The 20057-nt window shown below is 39.6% G+C and overlaps 2 protein-coding genes and 1 long non-coding RNA gene across 10 annotated transcripts; all 3 read left to right on the forward strand.

Moving 5' to 3' along the window:
- The first annotated feature begins 33 nt into the window (after nucleotides 1–33).
- LOC137950397 (nucleolin 2-like) lies at nucleotides 34–2477 on the forward strand. Of its 2 annotated transcripts, none has more exons than XM_068796840.1 (2): nucleotides 34–329; nucleotides 1068–2477. In XM_068796840.1, the coding sequence occupies exon 2, from the start codon at nucleotides 1092–1094 to the stop codon at nucleotides 2412–2414; it is 1323 nt and encodes a 440-aa protein (XP_068652941.1). In that variant the 5' UTR covers nucleotides 34–329; nucleotides 1068–1091; the 3' UTR covers nucleotides 2415–2477. The 2 variants fall into 2 exon arrangements, with proteins under 2 accessions (XP_068652941.1, XP_068652942.1); XM_068796841.1 differs by having other exon boundaries at nucleotides 1100–2477.
- A 3265-nt stretch (nucleotides 2478–5742) lies between these two features.
- On the forward strand, nucleotides 5743–7822 carry LOC137950832 (uncharacterized). Its single transcript, XR_011112006.1, has 2 exons — nucleotides 5743–5930; nucleotides 7420–7822. It is a non-coding gene; the product is annotated as an uncharacterized lncRNA (long non-coding RNA).
- Nucleotides 7823–11874: 4052 nt separating this feature from the next.
- LOC137950856 (E3 ubiquitin-protein ligase MBR2-like) lies at nucleotides 11875–19135 on the forward strand. Of its 7 annotated transcripts, none has more exons than XM_068797505.1 (7): nucleotides 11875–12122; nucleotides 12194–12566; nucleotides 15056–16367; nucleotides 16493–16543; nucleotides 16633–16731; nucleotides 16829–16987; nucleotides 18782–19135. In XM_068797505.1, exons 3-7 carry the CDS (start codon nucleotides 15102–15104, stop codon nucleotides 18914–18916), a joined length of 1710 nt encoding a protein of 569 aa, XP_068653606.1. In that variant the 5' UTR covers nucleotides 11875–12122; nucleotides 12194–12566; nucleotides 15056–15101; the 3' UTR covers nucleotides 18917–19135. The 7 variants fall into 7 exon arrangements, with proteins under 7 accessions (XP_068653606.1, XP_068653607.1, XP_068653605.1 ...); XM_068797506.1 differs by having other exon boundaries at nucleotides 11875–12117; XM_068797504.1 differs by having other exon boundaries at nucleotides 11875–12090.
- Nucleotides 19136–20057: the final 922 nt, after the last annotated feature.

The raw sequence follows: 20057 nt of genomic DNA on the forward strand, positions 1-20057 counted from the left end.
GATGCCCCTGGAGCAAAACAGGCGACATCTACTACCTCTCTTTTCCGTTGACCCGGTCGACCTAATTCAAGTTCTGTAGTTTTTTCGGTTCGATTTGAGGCGAGGTAGTTTTCCCACTCGACGTGCGTGCCATTCCTGTATCTTGCCTTCATCTCTCCTCCTTTCTCTTCCATTCGTTTTCTCCTAATTTCATTCACCTTTCAACTGCCATCGGGTGGGATCTTCTCTGTCCTCCTATACATTCTCCCTCTGCCTTCTTCTATTCCCTGCCAATTTCTCATTCGCTTAGGGTTGAAATGCAGCGACGAGAGAGTCATTGATTCTATCAGGTCTGCGTACACCAACTTTCTTTTCCTCCTCGCTTACATCAATTTCTAGTTTCGATTGTGTTTGTTTAAGATTCTAGTAGTACATTATTTCGAATTTTCGGTTTATGAGCTATGCACTTGATATTTTGATTGTTCTTTTCTGGAATAGTTTAAATCTCTTTGGTTTCAAGAATGAAAGTTTTGGATTGGATCGTTGATTTGACTTTCCTAAAAAAAAAAAAAAAAGAACCAGCAAATCATTTTTTGCTTTATTCTACAGAAGGAATTGATGAATTGGTTCTTGTTTGCTCTGTATCTGCATCTGTATTTGTTCCTAGTGTTATCTATCCATTAGAATTTTGAAAGAGCCTGGGGAACAAATGAAAGTGCCATCGCTTGTTTCCGGGTTACCAGGTAGCTTACTCAACTGAAACGCCCTTGAAATTACAGTAGAATGTTTTCTAACAAATAACAGGTTTTTGACATTGATGCACCTGTGGAAAATTCCCTTGGTAAATTGATTAAATAGGTGATTCTTCATTTTCCTTTTAGTTTCAATGTGATTCTACTGTTGTCCATAGAAGGGTTGTGATGGAGTATTCATTTACTCGAATACGTCTCAGAATTTCCATTATCAGACTTATTTCCAATAAACTGTTAAATTGTTAAATTGCTGAGTCTAAAACAATCTTACAAGTAGATCATGCACTATTTACCCTTACCATTATCAAATTGTTAAGTTCTTTGCTTCCATTTTAGGTACTTATATTTGGAACTAAAACTATGCATAGGCCCATGGCTGCGAGGACGAAGGACAGTGCTCCTGGAAAGGAGAAGACCAGTTTATCCCAATCACAAGGTATGGGTATACCCCAAGGGAAGAGAACTCCCAAACCTTCAGTTGCAGAGTCTCCTGAAAAAGACAGTTCTTTACTAGCAGAGAAACCAAAGCCAAACTATCTCAAGCACACAATAAGCTCACGTCTTGACGGTAGTAAGTATGGCAAGAAACAAACTTCTGAATCTCAAGCCCCAAAGCGGTTAGTCCGCAAACCATCCCTCGATAAACCCCACTCTTCAACATCACAGCCTCAAAAAACTCAGGTGTCCGCAAGCCTCAGGGAGAAGCCCCTTAAAACTTCATCTCCAACGCCTAAAACTGCTACTTTCGCAAGATCCATCTCGGATAAAGTGACCACTTCTTCAAAAACGGTTTCAGACAAGGCTACAAAAACAGTTAGAAATGGAAATACTCAGCCATCTGCAATGCCAAAAACCATTAAAAGGGAACCAAGTTTCCAGAGGAAAAGAGAAAGTAAGGCACCTTCACCAGGACCGACTGCCTCTCAGGAGACCGAAAAGCCACCTAGCATATGTGATGAGCAGGAAGAGAAAGAAATAGAGAACGAGGAAGTACAAGCCAACAAAGTGTTGGATGAAGATGCCTCTGATATGCCACCTTATCAAGATCAAACAGCAGCTGAATCGGTAGATTTTGAGCCAGAAACTCCAGAATATGAAATTGTTGAAGCCCTTGAGTCTTTAACCCCATCTGACGAAGATTTAGAAGAAGTTGAAGGCACAAAAGAAAACGCAATCGATGAAGAGAATCAGGATAAACAGAACAGTGAACAACATGGGACCACTGATCAACATGAAGACGGACATCACACCCAACATTCTGAAGGTAACGGCATCGTAGATGTGGAACAACCAGAACAGAGTGAAGATTGGGATCCAAAATCTGGTGAAGAAAAGAACGCAACCATGGATACTCAGGAGGAAAAGAGCTCTCACGATTCTGAAGAAGCTAAAGAGGTCACCAATGTGGATGACGAGAAAGAAGGAATGGAGAAAATCAGTTCCAAGGAAATAGCATCAGCAGAAAGGCCCGTCGACATCAGTTCAGTGGCAGACAGTACCACGTCAAATAAAAATGAAGAAAAAGAAAAGAAAGAGTCTCCTGCTTATAATGACGTGATCGAAGAAACGGCTAGTAAGCTTGCGGAAAAGAGGAAGAACAGGGTTTTGGCCCTGGCTGGTGCCTTTGAAACTGTTATTTCTTTGCATGAATCAACTGTTCAGGGCTCAAAGAGAAGAGAATGAGTATACATAACACTGTATTGGCGTATCATCAACGTTGTTCTCTCGACTTTCAGTTACATCCATAAGTGAAATTTCAATTCCTTTTTGTTCTGAAATAGCTTCGATAGATTGTTACGAAATTACTGCTCCTGCAAGTAGAGAGTTGGTAAAAGGTCCGTTCGGGAACCTACTGGACATGCATTCCGGCTAACAACAACCATTAAAATTGAGTAACCAACAACAACGAGGAGTTTTACACGATTAGACTAATAAGAGAGATACATCAATAAAGGAAATAAAGCTGCTACAAAATTTGATAACATTTCGCTACCTGTATTGGTAGGCAAATGCATCTACCCTGAAAATTATGAATTTAGAATCCTGATTTCGTAGAAGATACTTGTTGGAATAAACGACTCCTAATTGATTCTACTTGGCCCACGCAGGGTGACATGACTTTACACTAGCCATCCTCCTGGCTCGGTCTCTCTGAGACCGAATTGGAGGCTAGAGTCGGTGGTTCGTAATAGCGTGGGGGACAAAGCAGGTGGTGGAGAGAAGACTTGCAGGCAGCGATGGGGTCGGATAGAAAGCTTGATCCTATAAAATACCAACACATCATTAAAATAAATAACATTCTTCAAACGAGGCGTCGCGTCGTGGAATAAAGATAGAGACTGTCAGAATCCCGGAAGGGACAGTAGGAGGATGGGGACGTGATCACCCAGAGGATTACGTTTGCGCTGGGACGACAGCGGTGGCGGCCAGCTGCGATTTGGATGTCCGGTGTGCCAGTTCTGATCGGTAAGCTGAGGAAAGGAGGATGGATGTAGCGGTGTTCTTCAAGAAAGTTGGGGTCACATAAATCTGTTGACACCGAGTGAACGGCCCCGGATTGCGGAAAGAGGGGTTTTCAGGTCAATGGATCTAGTCTCGAACAGACCGAAGGGGGTTGTTGTCGGAAAATGGCAAGATCTAGTGGTAACCGTGATCGTGAGGGCTTGAAACCCCACAGTGATTTCTGGAGTGAGATCCTCGCAGAGACACGGGGGCGCGGCGCTTGCTGACCTGCTGTGAGAAGTACCCGGAGGTCTTCCTTCGGTGGAACAATGGTAGTGGCTGCGTTCCAGATCGGCGGGAATGATCTGTGGATTTCGGAAACATGCAGCTAATGATCATCCTTATTGGGTGGATCAGTAGCAGCCACCAGAGATGAGATTGGCGGGGGGTAATCTCCGATGGAGGGGTGGTAGCAGCGGCTGAACGCGAGCCATCTAGCTTCAGAGGATATCACAAACTCCGTTTTTGGGTTGTTGTTTATGATTCACGCCAAGCTAGCGAATCAACCACTGTTAGGGCTTCTTGAACCGTTTCTTGATCTAGAAACGCCAAAAAGAAAGTCAAATTTGACTTAATAATTAGAATTAACCACCGTTAGACTGACATAATCCAAACAACTATTAATAAGCAGTATTATAATGTCCAAAAAAAAAAAAAAAAAAACCACGAACATTGCTTTCAGGACCACAAATGGGGCACGTCGAGGGGACTTAGACTGGAATCAAGATTTTTCTTTATCCGTCTAAACCCTAAACTCTTAACATAGGCCGGCGTACGATGACCAAATTTTAACGGATGAGATTTACGATAAAGGGAATCCTAAGTGCCACGTCGGGCACAAACACAAGTCAGCAGCATCTTGATGCTGACATGGGAGTGGCGGACCACGATACGTGCCCACTTCCCACTAGTGGAGTACATGTCCGTCGCCGCTTGAGTCTTTTCCTCCGATATTCTCAATATATCGTCTTTATCGGCGATATCACTCTTCGACTTAAAATATCAGATTTATTCTGAGACCTCGAACAAATCTCATGCGTGGCATCAAGAATCGCCTGTGAGAACGGGACACGTCTCTGGTGACATCGAAAGTGTTAAGTCAGTGATGTGGAGAGTAGGTACGTCTCCTTCACTTCACACGTGGCTTTCATGGCGAAGTTTTGCGATTAGCGAACACCGAGTCACCGACGGTGGTCAATTGACGAGGTTAGTTGGACTGACCGGTCTGTCCGATTGCCGGTCAGCCGGTTCAGAGTCGCCGCCCGGTGTTGTTACTAGGGACCACGGCAATTCCGCGGCAGTTGGTTGCCATGTTGACAATAATGATCGCCAAAACCATATGGAAAAGAAAGATGATTTGACCAAAACCTTGGTCCGGGCACGAGCAGGTAACCCTCCAAAGTTAGTGTTCCATTTTTAAGCATTTTAATCGTGAAAAAAAAAAATAGTTTGAACCTCAAGTGATTATCATTCCTACGAGTTAAATCATGACTCAATTGGATTGACTCGGTTTTTCCCCTTGACTGGCTGCAAATCAGCTTGAACTTGGGAGTAACCTAATCCAATTTTAAGGACCTGACCCAGGTCCAGGTTTTGAAGAACCCAATTTAAAAATCTATGCTTCCAAGTCCAAACCTCTTCTCCTTACGTTTCAAAAGGATCTTCACGAGTGAACCTACAGGGAAAAACGATGTTTTGCCTAAAAAACAGCAATGAGTACTCGTGATTCTGAATCTTCATTAAAAATCTGCACTTCTTTCACCCGATACTCGCCCTTTGCAGCGTTCAGATTTAGACGTTTCGCTTCGTAGTCGGAGCCCGACCCATGACGAATCCGCGCTTTTCCCTCTCCCACACGCTCACTTTATACTTCAAACAGGTGTTCCACGCAAGCCGATGAATTGGACCACTTCCGCCGATGCCACGCCGCTGAACCAACGGTTCCATCCTCCTCAAATAAATATATATATTTTTAAAAAAGTAAAAACTAATACAAATTATAATTCTCACTCCGGTCTTATATCTCGACAACCGTCTCTCCACGTGTCTATCACTTATTTCTACACGTTTCTTCTCAAGAGTCCAACTGCGGGCCCTTTTCTGTCTGGTCTAATTGAAATCAAAAGGCAGACGGACCCCAAATGGCTATCCTCTTTTTCTCAACTGTCAGGTCTCTATTCGAAAAAGAAAAGAAAAGAAAAGGCAAGGCGGAAAAGGATGAAATCGCCACGTTTCGGTCGCTTCTGCGGGGGATTATAATCCCGAAGCTGAGTATCCTAACCGGCAATTGGCGGGAACAGAAAAAAAAAAAAAAAAAAAACAACAGCAAAGAAGAAGAAGAGTGGAGAGTATAGAGTATAGAGCAGCCGCCTGGCGCATGCTTCGAGAAACGTGTTACTTCCAATATCTTTCAGCCGACAACGGAGGGTCGCGATTGATCGACTGGGGACTCTCAATTTATTATCGTGAATCGGAATTGAGGTGGAAGATCCGTTGGGTGAGGGGGAGGTGTGAGGAAAGAGGGGATTGGTGGGGGAAGGGGAGGAGTGCTGGCTTTGTTTCGGGAGTTGCGGATTGGGGTGGCGCGCAGGCGGAGGATAAAACTGGTTCGTGTGATGGATTGGTGGCACAAGAAGTTTTTCCCCATGAGAAGAGCTTGGTTTGCCGTCGCTTCTGGACTTGGAGTTCGTAAAAACGGTAACGTTTGCACGCCTCTGTTATTCTCCTTCTTTTTCCTCCTTTTTCGTCTTCTATTGTATTCGTTTTATACAAGTTGATTAAGTTAAAACTTGTGCTATAGAGGATGTAGATTGATTTAATATATATTTCTTCTAATCTTACTGATCATCCAATCGATCGACTATAAATCACCTACGCTAGTTAAGCGTCATAATCATTTAAATTCTTTTATTTCCTTTTCCCGCAAAATTTATACTTCTTCTCAATAATTTCCTCACAGAGCCGCCTCGGTTCTATTTTTGTAGACTATGAATCGTTTAAAGAAATTCTACACGGAACTAGGGGCAACCCTCCTGGTTGAAACAAAATTTCAGGTTTAGAAGGTAAAAAGCTGCATCCTTTCTCGTGTCAAACAAGGAAGCGTTTCATCAAAGTCTATCGAGTCTTTAATGCCATGAACAACGATCGAATCGTGACGGGGCGTGTTTTAGTTTGTAGCTGCTACCTTTCGGTTCTAATCTGTCCCTTAATTGCAAGGGCGCTTCTTTCTGTCTCACCTTGAGGGATAAAAAGTTAAAACTTCTCTGTTCTTCTTTGACTTGTTACAAAGGCGAGGTGAGTCACTTTTCTTCTGACAGTCCATTGTTCATATCGAGAGTCTTTTAATTTGTTTTAACTTTTGAATCTTTGAGAATCATCTCTTTAATCTGTGCTCATTCAGGTTACTACGATTGTCGCCGTCATTCTTTTACCCCTTTATCCACTCTGAACCTCCAACGGCGATTAAAACTTGTTTCGAAGATACAACTTCGCTCTTTGATTAGACCTTTTTCTCTTCTGCTGATATAGTAATCTTTGTCGTCCATCTTCGTTGATCGTCTCCCTCGGCCGATGTCGTGGGCGGTATCTACGAAAGGTGTCACTGTGTACTTTTGGTTAAAGGACTGTCAATCGAAATACTTTGGGCTATTTCAGTATTTGAAGGTCTTCAGTATCTAGTGTTCGGATGGGCGGTCCCGAGATATGAGAATAGCTCCGTCGAGCAGCTCCGCCGGTCATATTTTACGGGTGGACTGCGTAGGCTAGGCTGACGTCGGCACGTCAGTAGTGACGTACTTTAGTTACTAGGTTCTGCAGTTTAGAAGGCGAAAGATTTACCGTAGACTGGTTGCGTTGGGCCCGTCCATAATTTTTGGTCGGTTCAGTGTTGTCCCCGCTCTACCCAGATCAGGGACCCGTCACCACGTAATGCGGTTTGCCTTCCTGTAGCCTGCTAGTGCGGTGCATCTGGTTACTTTTCTCTGAAATTTCTATTTTCCATTTTCGATGTCGCCGGAGCGATATCGTTATTGATTACGGAAAGTGGTTTCACGGGAGAACGACCGTAATTAGATGAAGAATTATTTTTTTTAGTCCAGTGAAGGGCCTTTCAGATGTTTGATGAATTGATTTTTGTCGGTTATTAGCGAAGAAAGCGCGTACGTATTCACTTCGATTTTTGTTGCAGGAGGGGGACTACTGAAGTTACATAACGACGTGCGAACGTGTGGGTATGAAGATGTGCAAGTGATGTGGGAGATGCTGCAGCGCTCGGAGACGGAGCTTTCGCAGACGGCCAAGCGGAAGCGCTCCTTCTGGAGGTTCTTCGTCTGGTCGCCCAACGCTCGAGGAAGAGCCGCCGTCACATCGCTCGACCGCGCCCAGTGAGCTTGTATGTTTGTTCCAATCGACATATATGGTTCACAATGAGGCGTCTCAACCCCAAGCTTCAGCTGTGTATAAATATCAGAACGACACTCCTTACTGGTAAAATGCTACTATTCCAGTATTTCTGCTCCCTTCCGTAAACCATAATATGTACACACACTCAATAAAATCTTTACAAACAAAAAAGCCTTGCGCTGTTTTCACATCCAGCTGTGTTGAGTTTCATTCAGGCAGCCATCGTCTGCCTGGCCTGTTTCGCTTCCTACAGGCTTCTTCCATGTTCCGAACGTGTAGGATTTCTTAGAACCATAGTTGGCCCGTTTGCTGCCATTATTGACTTCTTTTCAAGCTTTTTAAGTCACATGTCATTGTGATTTGTCCTGAGAGAATTGCAACGGACAATAATCACTAGCTGCCTTTCACTCGGCATCTTTGCAGCTGGCAGAGCTGGTTTTCTGATTAGAAAAAAGCCGCAATGCTGTACATGAATGGGGTTGAGGAAGACGGTGACTCGTGGCCCTCGAAAGCGAAAATGATTACAATCCGTATTGTCTTCTGTTTGCTTTGCTCAGCACATGAGTCTAATTATTATACACATGAAGCGTTTCAGCAAACTGTAGATTGTGTGTCGCGTGAATCCTCCTCCCCTAAGCCAACCTTTTTTCACTCCCACCTCAACCAACCAGTTCAACCATGGGAGGGCCAGAGATCCCTCCCCTCTTGTGATAGAGAAGAGGAAGGAGGAAAGTAGAGTTGCCAAGACCTAATTTACTTGGCAGAATCAACCGGCTCGAAGTTCAAACTCACAGGACGGATTTGATCTGACTGAACTCGACTAAAATTAAATAGCCCAATTGCATATTAAAGATCTTTCAGAACATGAAAATAACTCCTTAAATACATCTTGAACTTCTAAAAATACTTCGAAGGCACTCCAACTTCCTCTTTAGCTCAAATTTTCTGTCATTTTGACCTCCCTCATCTCTTAAACTTCGTGGTGTATGTTTGGATCCAAATACAGGAATTACAGAGAAAGGATAAAAGACGAGAGAGGAAATAAACAAATAGAAAGAAAATGACATGAGAGAAAAGGTTGATATGGATTGACTACTCTTTCCTGTATATGTCGACCTTTGGTCTCTCCTTCTTTCTAGAGCCAGCCTCCAGCCGCCTCCGCACTTCTTTTTCGTGTTAGGGAAGCATCCATCGTTCGCTCCAAAGAGAAATTATTTAAAGCACTGATGATCTCACAGTGATCATAAGTGGAGAGTGCTCCATTGATGCAGTGAACAGCTCTTGTTGCTCAATGATGGTGAACCAACCCAGCCCAGCTTACCTAACCACGACAATGAAAAGCAATAATGGAAAGAATAGCAACAAGTTTGGTTGCATTTGGACACTTACTGAATGGTTTTGATAGTCTTATCGTGAAGCTCGTTACCCAAATTAATTAGCTACCCTTGATGACTCATGACTCAGTTTGATTTTATTTTTATTTTTCTGAAAAGCGTCATTTTATATAAGAGACTCAACCAAGGTGGTAATGACACTGCGTTTATTTTTTACTATTATATGTTCGGACATATATGGCTGAGTCAAGTTCAAGTTCATAAAGATACTCCAATGAAACTACATTGCGACAACCGAATAACTATATATTTTGCCGCCAACCCAATTTTCCACGAAAGAATAAATTATATTAATATTGGTTACTACTTCATTCGCAAAAAATTACAAGTTAGGATTATATGCCTTGAATATGTCTTAGTGGCATTTGCTTAGAAAGTAAGATGTAGAGATGAACAAAGACTTACTTCTTTTAAAGCAATCATGATGTCGGAGAGAACCGAATCTCCTACCATAAGAAATGGCTTATTGAAAAGAATGTCATTAGAAAATTTGAGGGCTTTGTCCCATTTTAAAATGTGATGGAAGAGATATTATCAAAATGAATTTGCTTATAATGGTAACTACTTGATTAAGCTTATAAAAGGGACAAAAGCATTTAGTTGTCTTAGGGATGAATCTTTATTTTTCCCTATTACTAGAGATTCCCATGATAGTCCACCATTTAATGGGAAAATGATGTGAAACCTTACAAAATTCATAAATTAACAATTTAAGCCATGCCACATTGGTACAAGTATTAAACAGCCTAAACTGCACCAACTTAAGTGAGTCACCTTCATTCACTAATAATTAGTCACTAGATGGTACATCAAAGTGGGCCTCTACTTTAACTCGCAGTTATGCGTACATTTTTGGCTTTCCATTTTAAAAAAAAAAACAGTAACAACTTAGTTAAAATCATGAATAATTTGATTGAATATATGTGGCTCATAATGTTGGGCAATGGGACAATTCTTAGATGCGATATCGAGAATGGAGAAAACGACACGTCAGTTGTACTTCTCCATGCAAACAGCATTGGGCATGGTATGAAACCGTGTGACGTCCACATCTCCCAATGTGGGCTAGATGTTTTTGTACCACGGCTTTAATCATTCTGCAACACTTTTGGATCCATTTTCATCAATTCGGTGGCTACGAGCATGATATTTTTCAATTTTTTTATTTTTTAATTACTTTAAATTGTCACTTTTAAATTAAAATCATGAATTTATATTAATATATAAAATAACTCTGATTGATTTAATTTTTATAAGATAATTTAATTTAACTATTATGTTAATAAACTAAAATAGATTTCAACTAATTAAAAATAATTAATAATTAATAATTTAATTAAGTTTTTTTATTTTAAATAAATATATAAAATAAAATATTTAATTTATAATATCCAAATGCAAGAGTGAGAGTGCCAGTGAAAGTGAATTCACTAGCTTTAGGGAGTGATTTCACCTTCACTTTCACTTTTAGCATTAACAAAGCCTGTGTTATAATTTCTTTTACTATTTTATATCAACCACCCAAGATAAAAAGTTTAAAAAATTATAAATTTATAAAAGTAGAAAAATATGTTAACAACCCCACCTTGTTAATTGAACTCATTTTATCTTCTTAATCTTTTTTTTATTTCTTTTATATGTGGTGGAGGACCCCCTCTGACTACATCAAAGCTACAAAAAGCATAACAATGCAGCCACCCACAATGACATATGGATCTGTTAAACAAAAAATGAAATGATAAGACTTTGGGATAAGAGAATAAGAACTCTTCCCTTTGATCTTTTTAATAAATAATGTGAGGAAGCAGACAAGCGATGGCATGCATGCTTTGGGTAGTGCAAGTCATGTATTTATTAGAATCAATGGACAATGGACAAGGAGAAAGAAACCAAGTAAATTATTCTCATGTCGCCTAAACAATTATTGGCTCGGTAACTCTAAGGAAGGTAACCGGATTCATTTAAAGGAAAAGAATGTGATCCTTTAGAATAAAACAATTAAAACCAGTGCGCTAAAAGGTTCGAACCTGTTACGAAAACCAACAAGTAAATATACAAGGACTGGCTCAGTCGATACAAATATAAATTCCAACACTCCCCCGCATAGGGAAAACCTGTGGACAAACTCACTGGAAAAAACCTGGGACAAATTCATTGGAAAAACCCAGGACAAATTCGGGGGCAGCAGGATTCGAACTCGGGACCAACTTGCTCTGATACCATGTTAGAGCTCAAGATACCAAAGAACCGTTAAGCTCTGCTCGTCGGGGAGGCGCAGCCGAGAAGTCAAAATGAAAAGTGATTTTCTGATTTCTTGACCATTTTGAAATTACAAAAGGTCTTTATACATCAAGATGGAAAAAAATACATAATAATGAAATACATGCAATACAGTGTAATGAAATAATAAAATAATAAATAGAAAAAAAAGGTAAAAGTTATTTATATTCTAATAATTACTATGGATGGTAGTGGCCCTTTAAAGCCTCCACTTAACCATTTAATTAATCACAAACAAATGGTTTATTTTTCTTAATCAAAATATATGCTTTATTTATAGCAAAAGAGAAAAGTTGATATTGATTTCATGAAACCGACTTCTAATTATTCGTCCTAACCCACTTAACAGAGGGCTTAATCCCGAATTTCTGGTCCATTAATATGATATGTGCGTCCTTTTATGGGTCGTTTTCATAGCAATCAAGTAGCTACCCGCGGTGAATGTAGACGCAATAAGGGACCCACCGATTTTGACACAATATGTTGTTTAATTTCCTAAACCACGCTTCTCTGCCTGTTTAATGAGACTAGTAGATTGGGATTTTGGGTAGCCGAGAAAACAGAAATGCCACCATCGGGATTTTGCTTAAAATGAAAAAACGTGAATTCATCTGAGCTAGATCTCACTGGGTCGAGGGATCTCGCTTCTTCGGTCGAGGAATTTCTGACGTCTCTCTGCACTCCAAAAAACGAAGCTTTTTATCAGAAGCTTTAGAAACCAGACATTCTGTACCACTCGTAAATCGGTGCGGGGGGAGAAGCTGAAGAAAAGCTTCTTTCGGGTGAGGTCATCGAAGCCGTTTAGAGCGGTGAGGTGAGGTTTTTTCGAAGCGATTAATTGAGGAAAGGTAGGGACTAAGATAGTATTCTGGTGTTGCCTGACAGGATGATCCGGAACAGAGTATCTGAAAAGAAAAGAAGAAGGTAGATTTTGGAAGGTATCTTATTCTTACCGCAGGATCAGTGAATGTGGTTTCGTTTTCGTATTTCGGCTGAAAAGATGCAGAGATTCCGGATCATTTTCGCAGAGTTTTGACTGAGACAAGCGGCAGATTCGTCTATATGTTGCTTACAGTTCCGGACTTGAACGGAGAAGAAAATTTCTTTTTTTTTTAATCTCTTCTATCTTTTTCTTTCGAAAAGAACGGAAAACATTTCGCTTTTTCTTTTCGAGTCAAAGAAATAAAAAAACAGAGACGGCTCCCGCTCTGCTCGTTTGTTGCGGTCCACCAAAGCGAGGGCCCGTTGCTTCCTCGAGGTGAATGCTCCTAACCGTTAATTTCTTTTCTGTCTGATTAATTGCACGGTCGAGATTAGTTGCCGAAGGGCGACGCACACCAAGTTAACTCGTCAGATCCGGTCTAATAGACTTGGATCATGCAGACCCCTTTTTTTGTGTATTATTCTCCTTCCTGAGGCCTGCAGAAAACAAAAGTCTCTTGTTCAGGTACGAGAATTGAGAATGATTCTATTTCTTTCTCAGTGAAGATGAATCATCGTATTTGGAAATCAAAAAATGGTAATATGAAGTGGCAAACCGTTTAGGGTTGCTGATTCTTTTCTGCATCGACTGACAAGAAACGCGTTTAGACGTCTTTTTGATTGAAATCGGAGGAGAGAGAGGTTTATAGTCGTCGGCGTTTTGAAGCTTTACATCCCTCTGAAATTTCGGGAATAGCTTATACGAGGGCAAAAATAGGAACATCTCTTTTTAGACGAAAAGGCTATTCACGGTCTTTATTCTTTCCGATCGACGGATTACGAATTTTCTGTTTGTAGGTGATTTGGAGAAACTCCTCTGCCATACATGGTGCTGAAGAAGTCATTTTTTTCTGTTATTTACTTTCGATTTTTTAGCTGATTTTTTTTGCATTTTTTATTCACCTTGAAGCTTGTGCGATGTGGAATTGGTTTGGCTGTTTGATAAACCATCCACTCATTGGCGGGCAGTAATCAGGCATCTCTTATCAAATTACGTTGAATTCTGGCGTGGTTTTTATTCAAATCATACATGAATCCGGAGGCAGTGCTCCGGCTTTTGTTATTTTACACTCTGAGTGAAATATACGTTTTCCAATACCTTTGTGATTCAATCAGCTGGAAGGTGAAACAATCAGATGCTAGAAGTTTTTTTTTTTACATTCGGGATAAGTTTATCGGGATATTTTTTGTTGGCTTTTTCGTAAAGAGTAGTTTAGCTGAATGGAGATAGGATCATCCTGGGATAGTCGTTTGGTATCTACTCAAAAAAGAGTCTTAAAAAAACAAAAAAACAAAACTCAAATAGTTTGTTTATCTTCTTTACATAGATAAGAAAAGTGAAAATATATCTCTTCTTATATTTAGTATATTGTGATTTCTCCAATTATCTAGCTGTTGATCGTGGTTTCTTATGTCTTGTTAAAGATTGTGCAGTGTCTTCCTGATAAGAAGCTGTTATTTGTACCTTGCATATTATATTTGTCTCATGGGATTGGTTAGCTATCAAAACATCACTCTTTGAGATTATTTGTCTTTAATGTTTTATTTGCTTATCCTTTGTATTGTAGAGATGTCTTGCATATAGCGTGCTAGCTAGTTGAAATATCTGGGTATTACCAGTTTCATAGAAATGGTTTTGAGGCAAAGTTGGTTGTGCTTAATCAAACACTTCATGCAATTGCTGGGTTATAGAGTTGTATGAACTGCTTTTGATGGACAAATTCATTCCCTTTTGTACCTTATTTATGTGATGATGCAGAATCAGAGGTGATGTAATTTATTGGATATGCTACTGCATGCCAATTTTAAAGTTTGAGGAATCAACTTCAATGTGGCATTATGAAATGTCATTGTTAGGAAAGATTCATTTGCAATGATAAGAATATGTTGATTAACTAACTATATCAGATCCTTCCTTTGGACTGTTGGCATTTATGATAGTAACTAAATAAAGTTGTATTTGTTTCATAAAGAGCTAAAATCATTTATGGTAATATGTTAATTATTTGTTTTGTGAACTGGCTTTCAGTATCTTACATAAGAAAATATTTAATATATTATATTAGTTCTTAGGAGTAGCATAGTCAAAGAAAAAAAAGAGTCACTTGAGATGGTATGGGCATGTTTAAAGGAGATATAATAGTGACCTAAAAAGGTTTTCTCTGTGTTGGTTGACAAATGAGTAGGCAATAAGGGAAAACCAAACATGATGCAATATGAAGTGGCAAATAATGTTTTGATGGAAGATCCATGCAGTTATCCATTACATATCATGGGACTATTATGCTGATGATGTGCTGGCTATAATCCTAGTTGTTGTTGTCTGCCTGTTCGGAAGTGAAGGTGGTTAGTTGAGTGAAGCTAGTGCGTTAGTATATTAATTCTGGTACCTTCCATAACCTTTCTGCTCATCTATTTTGCTAGGTTATGGTTTTATTTCATTGCTATTTACTGACAAACCGGATAATGAATGTTGCATGGTAAAATGTTTATTTGAACTGCAAGTAGCTGCTAAAGTTTGAAGTGAAGACCGCAGTGATGTGTGAACTTAGTTTTTTACTAACTAAAACATCTATTTTCTCTCACTAATCGCTATGTTCACTACCCATGAGCTGCAATTCCAATCTATGTTTTTGCCTTCTCTTTTTAATTGATGTGCTCTAGTCTTGTCATTTTTCTTGTTGGTCACTACCTTCAGACTTGTTAAAGATTGCTTGTAACATGCCTTCAAGTGGGTAACCAAAGGTTTACGTGTTTTTGTTGCAGAAATAAACAGGTATTCACAGTTTAATTCCAAATAGAAGTTTCTCACATGGATGACTATGGAGGTAAAAGAGGTTGTGAGGGGCTTGGTTTAGCCGGAAATAGGACTGCTCTTGCTCTCAGAGATTCCCACAATGTGAGCAGAAACACCCAGTATTGTAATCGGCAGGGATGTAGCAGTAGAATTACTCCAACAAAGGACATCAAAATCAGTAACTCAGAGAGAGGCAAATCTCTGAAGCCTTCTTTCCATTCATCAAGTAGCAAGTCCATACCTGGAAGCTCATCCAAATCATCACCAGGTGTAAATGGCATTAAAAAGTTTCAACAGACTCACAGGAAAGAACTTGTTCTTGGTAGAAGCACTAGGGCACATGCTGAAACAGAAATTGATGCTTCTGGAAGTACCCTTAATCCTGTTGACTTTCAGACAGGGCAGCCGAATGCCAATGGTGTGGAATCATCAGAACTCAGTGGCCTTGTCGTTGATACTACAACACAAGAAGTTGGAAGTTCCGTTACTACATCGAATGTGAGGTCTAGAAAACAAACTCAGGAATCATCAGGATCAAATCAAGATATTGGGGTAGCTCCAATGCTTCGACGTAATTTGTCATCTAAAAGCACCAGTCAAGCTGCAAGTTCTTCCTCTCAGGGTCTGGCTGTTGGCCCTCAAAGATATGGTCTCAGAAATTTCAGTTGCTCATCTATATCTGATTTGCTCCCTTCAGGTTGTTCCTCTTCAGATTCCAATCGTAACAGAAGGATTGATTTGACGAAAAAGAGGAGATCACCTGATGCTGGGACCTCTTCTACCAGAGCGGGAAGCACTAGTAGACCTTCCTTTAGAGGAGGTTCAATCCTTCATAGACCTTCGGTTCCAGGCTCAAGTCAAACCTATCCTGAGCGTTCATTAGCTCAACAAGCTATAGAGAGGGCTAGAAATCGGCCTTCTGGGGGTAATAGCACTCTTGCTTCTGTAAGGACCCGGAGAATAATAGGTGGCACCACCAGGGTGCAGTCATCCGAACATATGGCTCATGGGAATTCTTCACTTCCTGAATCGGCTTTAATTTCACATTCTTCAGAAACAGAAAATATAATAAATGAATCAACTGCCAGCAGCTCCACAGGGTCTTTTACATCAGAACTACCTTCCAATAACCAAAGTTTACGTTTTCAGCAACTTGGATTGAGTAATGCTTCTCGGACTAGACCTGTAGTTCATCCTGAAGATAACAGCAGTTGGACATTGCGTGGTCTTTCGATAGATCGAGATAGCTTCCGGCGTTTTAACATGGATGGAATTGCGGAGGTGAAGGAATTCATCTCTTTGTATGTTTGTTGCCAGTTTCATTTTCTACAGATTGCCAGAACTTCATCGTCAATTATTTTGGTTTCTAAATGGTTGTGCTGATCTGATATCTATTCTTCTTATAGGTATTACTGGCTCTGGAGAGGATTGAGCAAGATGAAGAGTTAAGACATGAGGTTGTTGATCTATTAGATATTGTATTTCTATGTGGCTTTACTACTACGACATTTAACTTATGTTTTTCCTTCTTCTTTTATTTTGCTAGCAATTATTGGTCTTAGAGACAAATTTGCTACTAGGGGGTCTTGACTTCCATGATCAGCATAGAGAGATGAGACTGGATATTGACAATATGTCATATGAGGTTTGAGCTGTGGAATGAGTTGATTACAAAAGATCAAATTTTTTTTAAAAATTCTGAGACTCACAACATGTCTGACAGCTATATTTATATGTAACAGGAGTTGTTAGCTCTAGAGGAACAGATGGGCACTGTCAGTACAGCTCTTTCAGGAGAAGAATTGTCTAATAGTCTTAAGAGATGCTTCTATCAGGCTATTGCGCTGGATGGAGGGATTTTAAGCAATGTTGATGATGATATCAAATGCAGTATTTGTCAGGTAATTTTATCTTGAATTGCTAACTTCTTAGAGGTAACCAGTAAACATCTTAAGAATGATATCTTCAGTAAAAAAACATTTTGTCATGCTTTATTTAATTGTCACCTGCTCTTATACAGAATCTTTAACCATTATTAGATTCAAAACCTTTGGGAAAATATTCTGAAAGCAAATTATGTATCAAGTTAGACCTTAAAAGTGGCAAACAACTTTCTTTCTGCTCACTTCCTATGTTTGAGGAACCTTCCAACTGGACATTCCACAATTTAGTAAAAGAATTGTTAAAACTTATAGGACTCTGAAACAGGAAAATAGAAAAAGAATGAGACTTCACTGGGCTGGTTTTTCAGTGGATTGTTAGGCTGCACCATGGAGGCTTGTCTATGAGAAAGAACTATCTAAGCATATGATTCCCAATGTTCACACTGTACTTGTGATTTTGTTGATGGCCTTATGAATTAAGGAATGATCCCCTATGTTCACACTGTATGTATGATTTTGTGGATGGTTCTACCAATAATGAAGCAAACATCCACCTGTGAGAAGTCTGATTTTTCCCTCATAAAATCCCTCATGCACACTTGTGGCACTGATCAGTAAAAGAACAAAACATTGTTTTAATTTGGATTCCTAGACTTATTCCTTGCCAGTGTCTTTTCATCTGAGCTCATCAGAAAGTCTTACCTTGTATTGTTGTTCTTCTATTAGCAGTTTGTCATTTTCCATGATTATGTATCTTGCTCAGAACGTATGAAGTATTAATTTTTTTCCTTGTTCCAATTGACTCCCTTCCTAAAATGTTGAATAGGTGTTTAGCCTGGTTTAACAAACTGCCAGGTTTGTGTTTCAGTTTTGACAAACTTTAGGTCCCCCCAAAAAATGTTTTTAATGAAAGTTTTAACTGGCTGTCAATCTGTGAACCTCTTGCTGTGTGTCCACATGACGCCAGTGTCAAAGCAATTAACTGGTATTTGATTTAACAAACAGTAGGATCACAGTTATGAAACCTGAACTGGCCCAGCCAGTGGAACCGGGTTCAAGTGTACCCAGAGCCCAGTTTGGGTCGTATACAATAGAGACACAGAATTGGATCAAAAGTTCTGCCCAGCGGCCAGCAGAAAGGGGTTAGAGGTGGCTCCCTCTCTAAGTTGCAGACTGGGGATTTATTTCTCCTATCTGAGTCTTTTTTCTAAAAATAATTAAAATAACTTATTATGATCCTACTGGTTCAACCGGTGGTTGACCCTGGTTGGACCCGGTTGTCTCACCAGGAAGAATGAGGTAATAGATCGGCTAGAAGGAACTCTTCACCTTTACTTGAGGATATCCATCCATCCATGTTCATTCAAAACATCTCTCTTGCTGAATCATTTAATTTATTGGCTACTTCAACTCATGAATTTTCACAATAAAAAGGTAGGTGTAGCAGTTGATGGTTCCATGGGAAAAGTGCGAAACCCTTTCGTAATCCTAAAGTTGTTGAAGCACATCTAGTGATTAAGATTCTTTCATAAGATATGAATTGTGTTGTTTGTGAGGGTGCATTAAGGAAAGGCTAAAGTTCCACAGGGTGTAATGCGCTATCTTTGTCCACATTTTAGTGATATCGTTCCCCAACTGAAACTCTCTGCCGCACAAAAGAATTTATTTAATATTAAATTGGAGAGTTTGATATCATCAAGGATCATCCGTTTATGTACTTGCGTCTCTTTTTCATCTTGTTGGTCAACTTGTTCATGCATTTTTATGATAGTCCGACACATTATACTCAATGTTGAACCTGTCTGTTTACAGGAAGAATACGAAGAGGGAGATGAGATAGGAAAATTGAGGTGCGAACATGGGTATCATGTGAACTGCATTCATCAGTGGCTTAGACTGAAGAACTGGTGCCCCATCTGCAAGGCCTCAGCTTCTTCCTCATCTTAGTTTTAAAGGCCAGTGGGATCCAGCAATTTCTGTACAATCCTGTGCATAATTTGGTGGTTTGCTGAGTTCTGCCTTCGTTGTACATATCTCACTCTATTTTCATCTCTTCCAAATAAACCCACAGTTCTAATAAACTTTGTATACAACATTCTTGGCGCACAACAGGAAGCACATTACACTTCCCTGCAAACGTCAGTCACAAGGAAAAAATTTCCGTTAGATTTGATGGTTAAGTGTGTCTATGGATCCTGGTAAACAAAAACTATCATTTGATATCGTACCATTATCTAGAAATTTCTTCTTTGGAAGAGTAAAATCCTTTCATCAATGAACCGGTAGCTGATATATTTTGTTGGAAATGCGCTGTTCTCTTCTCCAATAAAACATTGAGAAGCAAATAAGGGACGCGCAGAGGTTCGACGCAAATTTTCCCGTCTCCCACGTTGTAACTGTTAGTTAATATGAGAGTGGAAGATTACAAATACAATACAAAATTACAAGTACCTAATCACTAGTAACAATGGAGATGAGATGGGAATATTTTTTTTTTCCTGGTTTGTAGATGACATGGATTTTTCAGATGGGACAGCGCATTAACGCGAGAGGGGCAGATCGGGGTGGGAATCGATATTTTGCAGATCCGATTTGAATCGAGCTCGAATTTTCGGATAATTATCCAGGAGTTCCAATATACCTTAATTGCAAATCGAATATGGGATCGATTTGAAAAACTCGATCTAAATGGATTAGAATAGTAGAATATTAGGAATGCAAAATATTCAGACAAAAACTCTCTGATCAGAAAATAAATTTATTAAAAAACTAGAATTTTAAGAGAAAAAAAACTCAATTCACAAGGAGAAGTAATAGGAGAAAAATAGAAAAATAAGATATTTTTGGTAAAATTAACTTTTGGTACTTTTGATATTGATATCTCTCAAAATGTAACTCAGAATCATAAACAATTTGTTGCTCAAGAAATTAAACTTAAAGAGCATCAATCTTATACCCAATTTGACATAAAAAACTTTATCCTTGAATTTGTTATGATGGCTTAATTTGCTCCATTCTATAACATAACCCTTGTGGACTCCAATAGGAATATCCTCTTACATCAACCAGATTGACATAGAAATTACTC

This window comes from Aristolochia californica, unplaced genomic scaffold, assembly GCF_029961685.1.
Source record: "Aristolochia californica isolate CCGP_79_NKW_82.1479 unplaced genomic scaffold, dmAriCali1.0.hap1 SCAF_14, whole genome shotgun sequence".
NCBI lineage: Eukaryota > Viridiplantae > Streptophyta > Magnoliopsida > Piperales > Aristolochiaceae > Aristolochia > Aristolochia californica.

Coding starts and splice junctions, on each gene's coding strand:
- LOC137950397 (XM_068796840.1), top strand. CDS start 1,092: ATGCATAGGCCCATGGCTGCGAGGACGAAGGACAGTGCTCCTGGAAAG.
- LOC137950856 (XM_068797503.1), top strand. CDS start 15,102: ATGGATGACTATGGAGGTAAAAGAGGTTGTGAGGGGCTTGGTTTAGCC. Junction 16,368..16,492: donor ACATGGATGGAATTGCGGAG/GTGAAGGAATTC, acceptor TTCTTCTTATAG/GTATTACTGGCTCTGGAGAG. Junction 16,988..18,781: donor TCAAATGCAGTATTTGTCAG/GTAATTTTATCT, acceptor GTCTGTTTACAG/GAAGAATACGAAGAGGGAGA.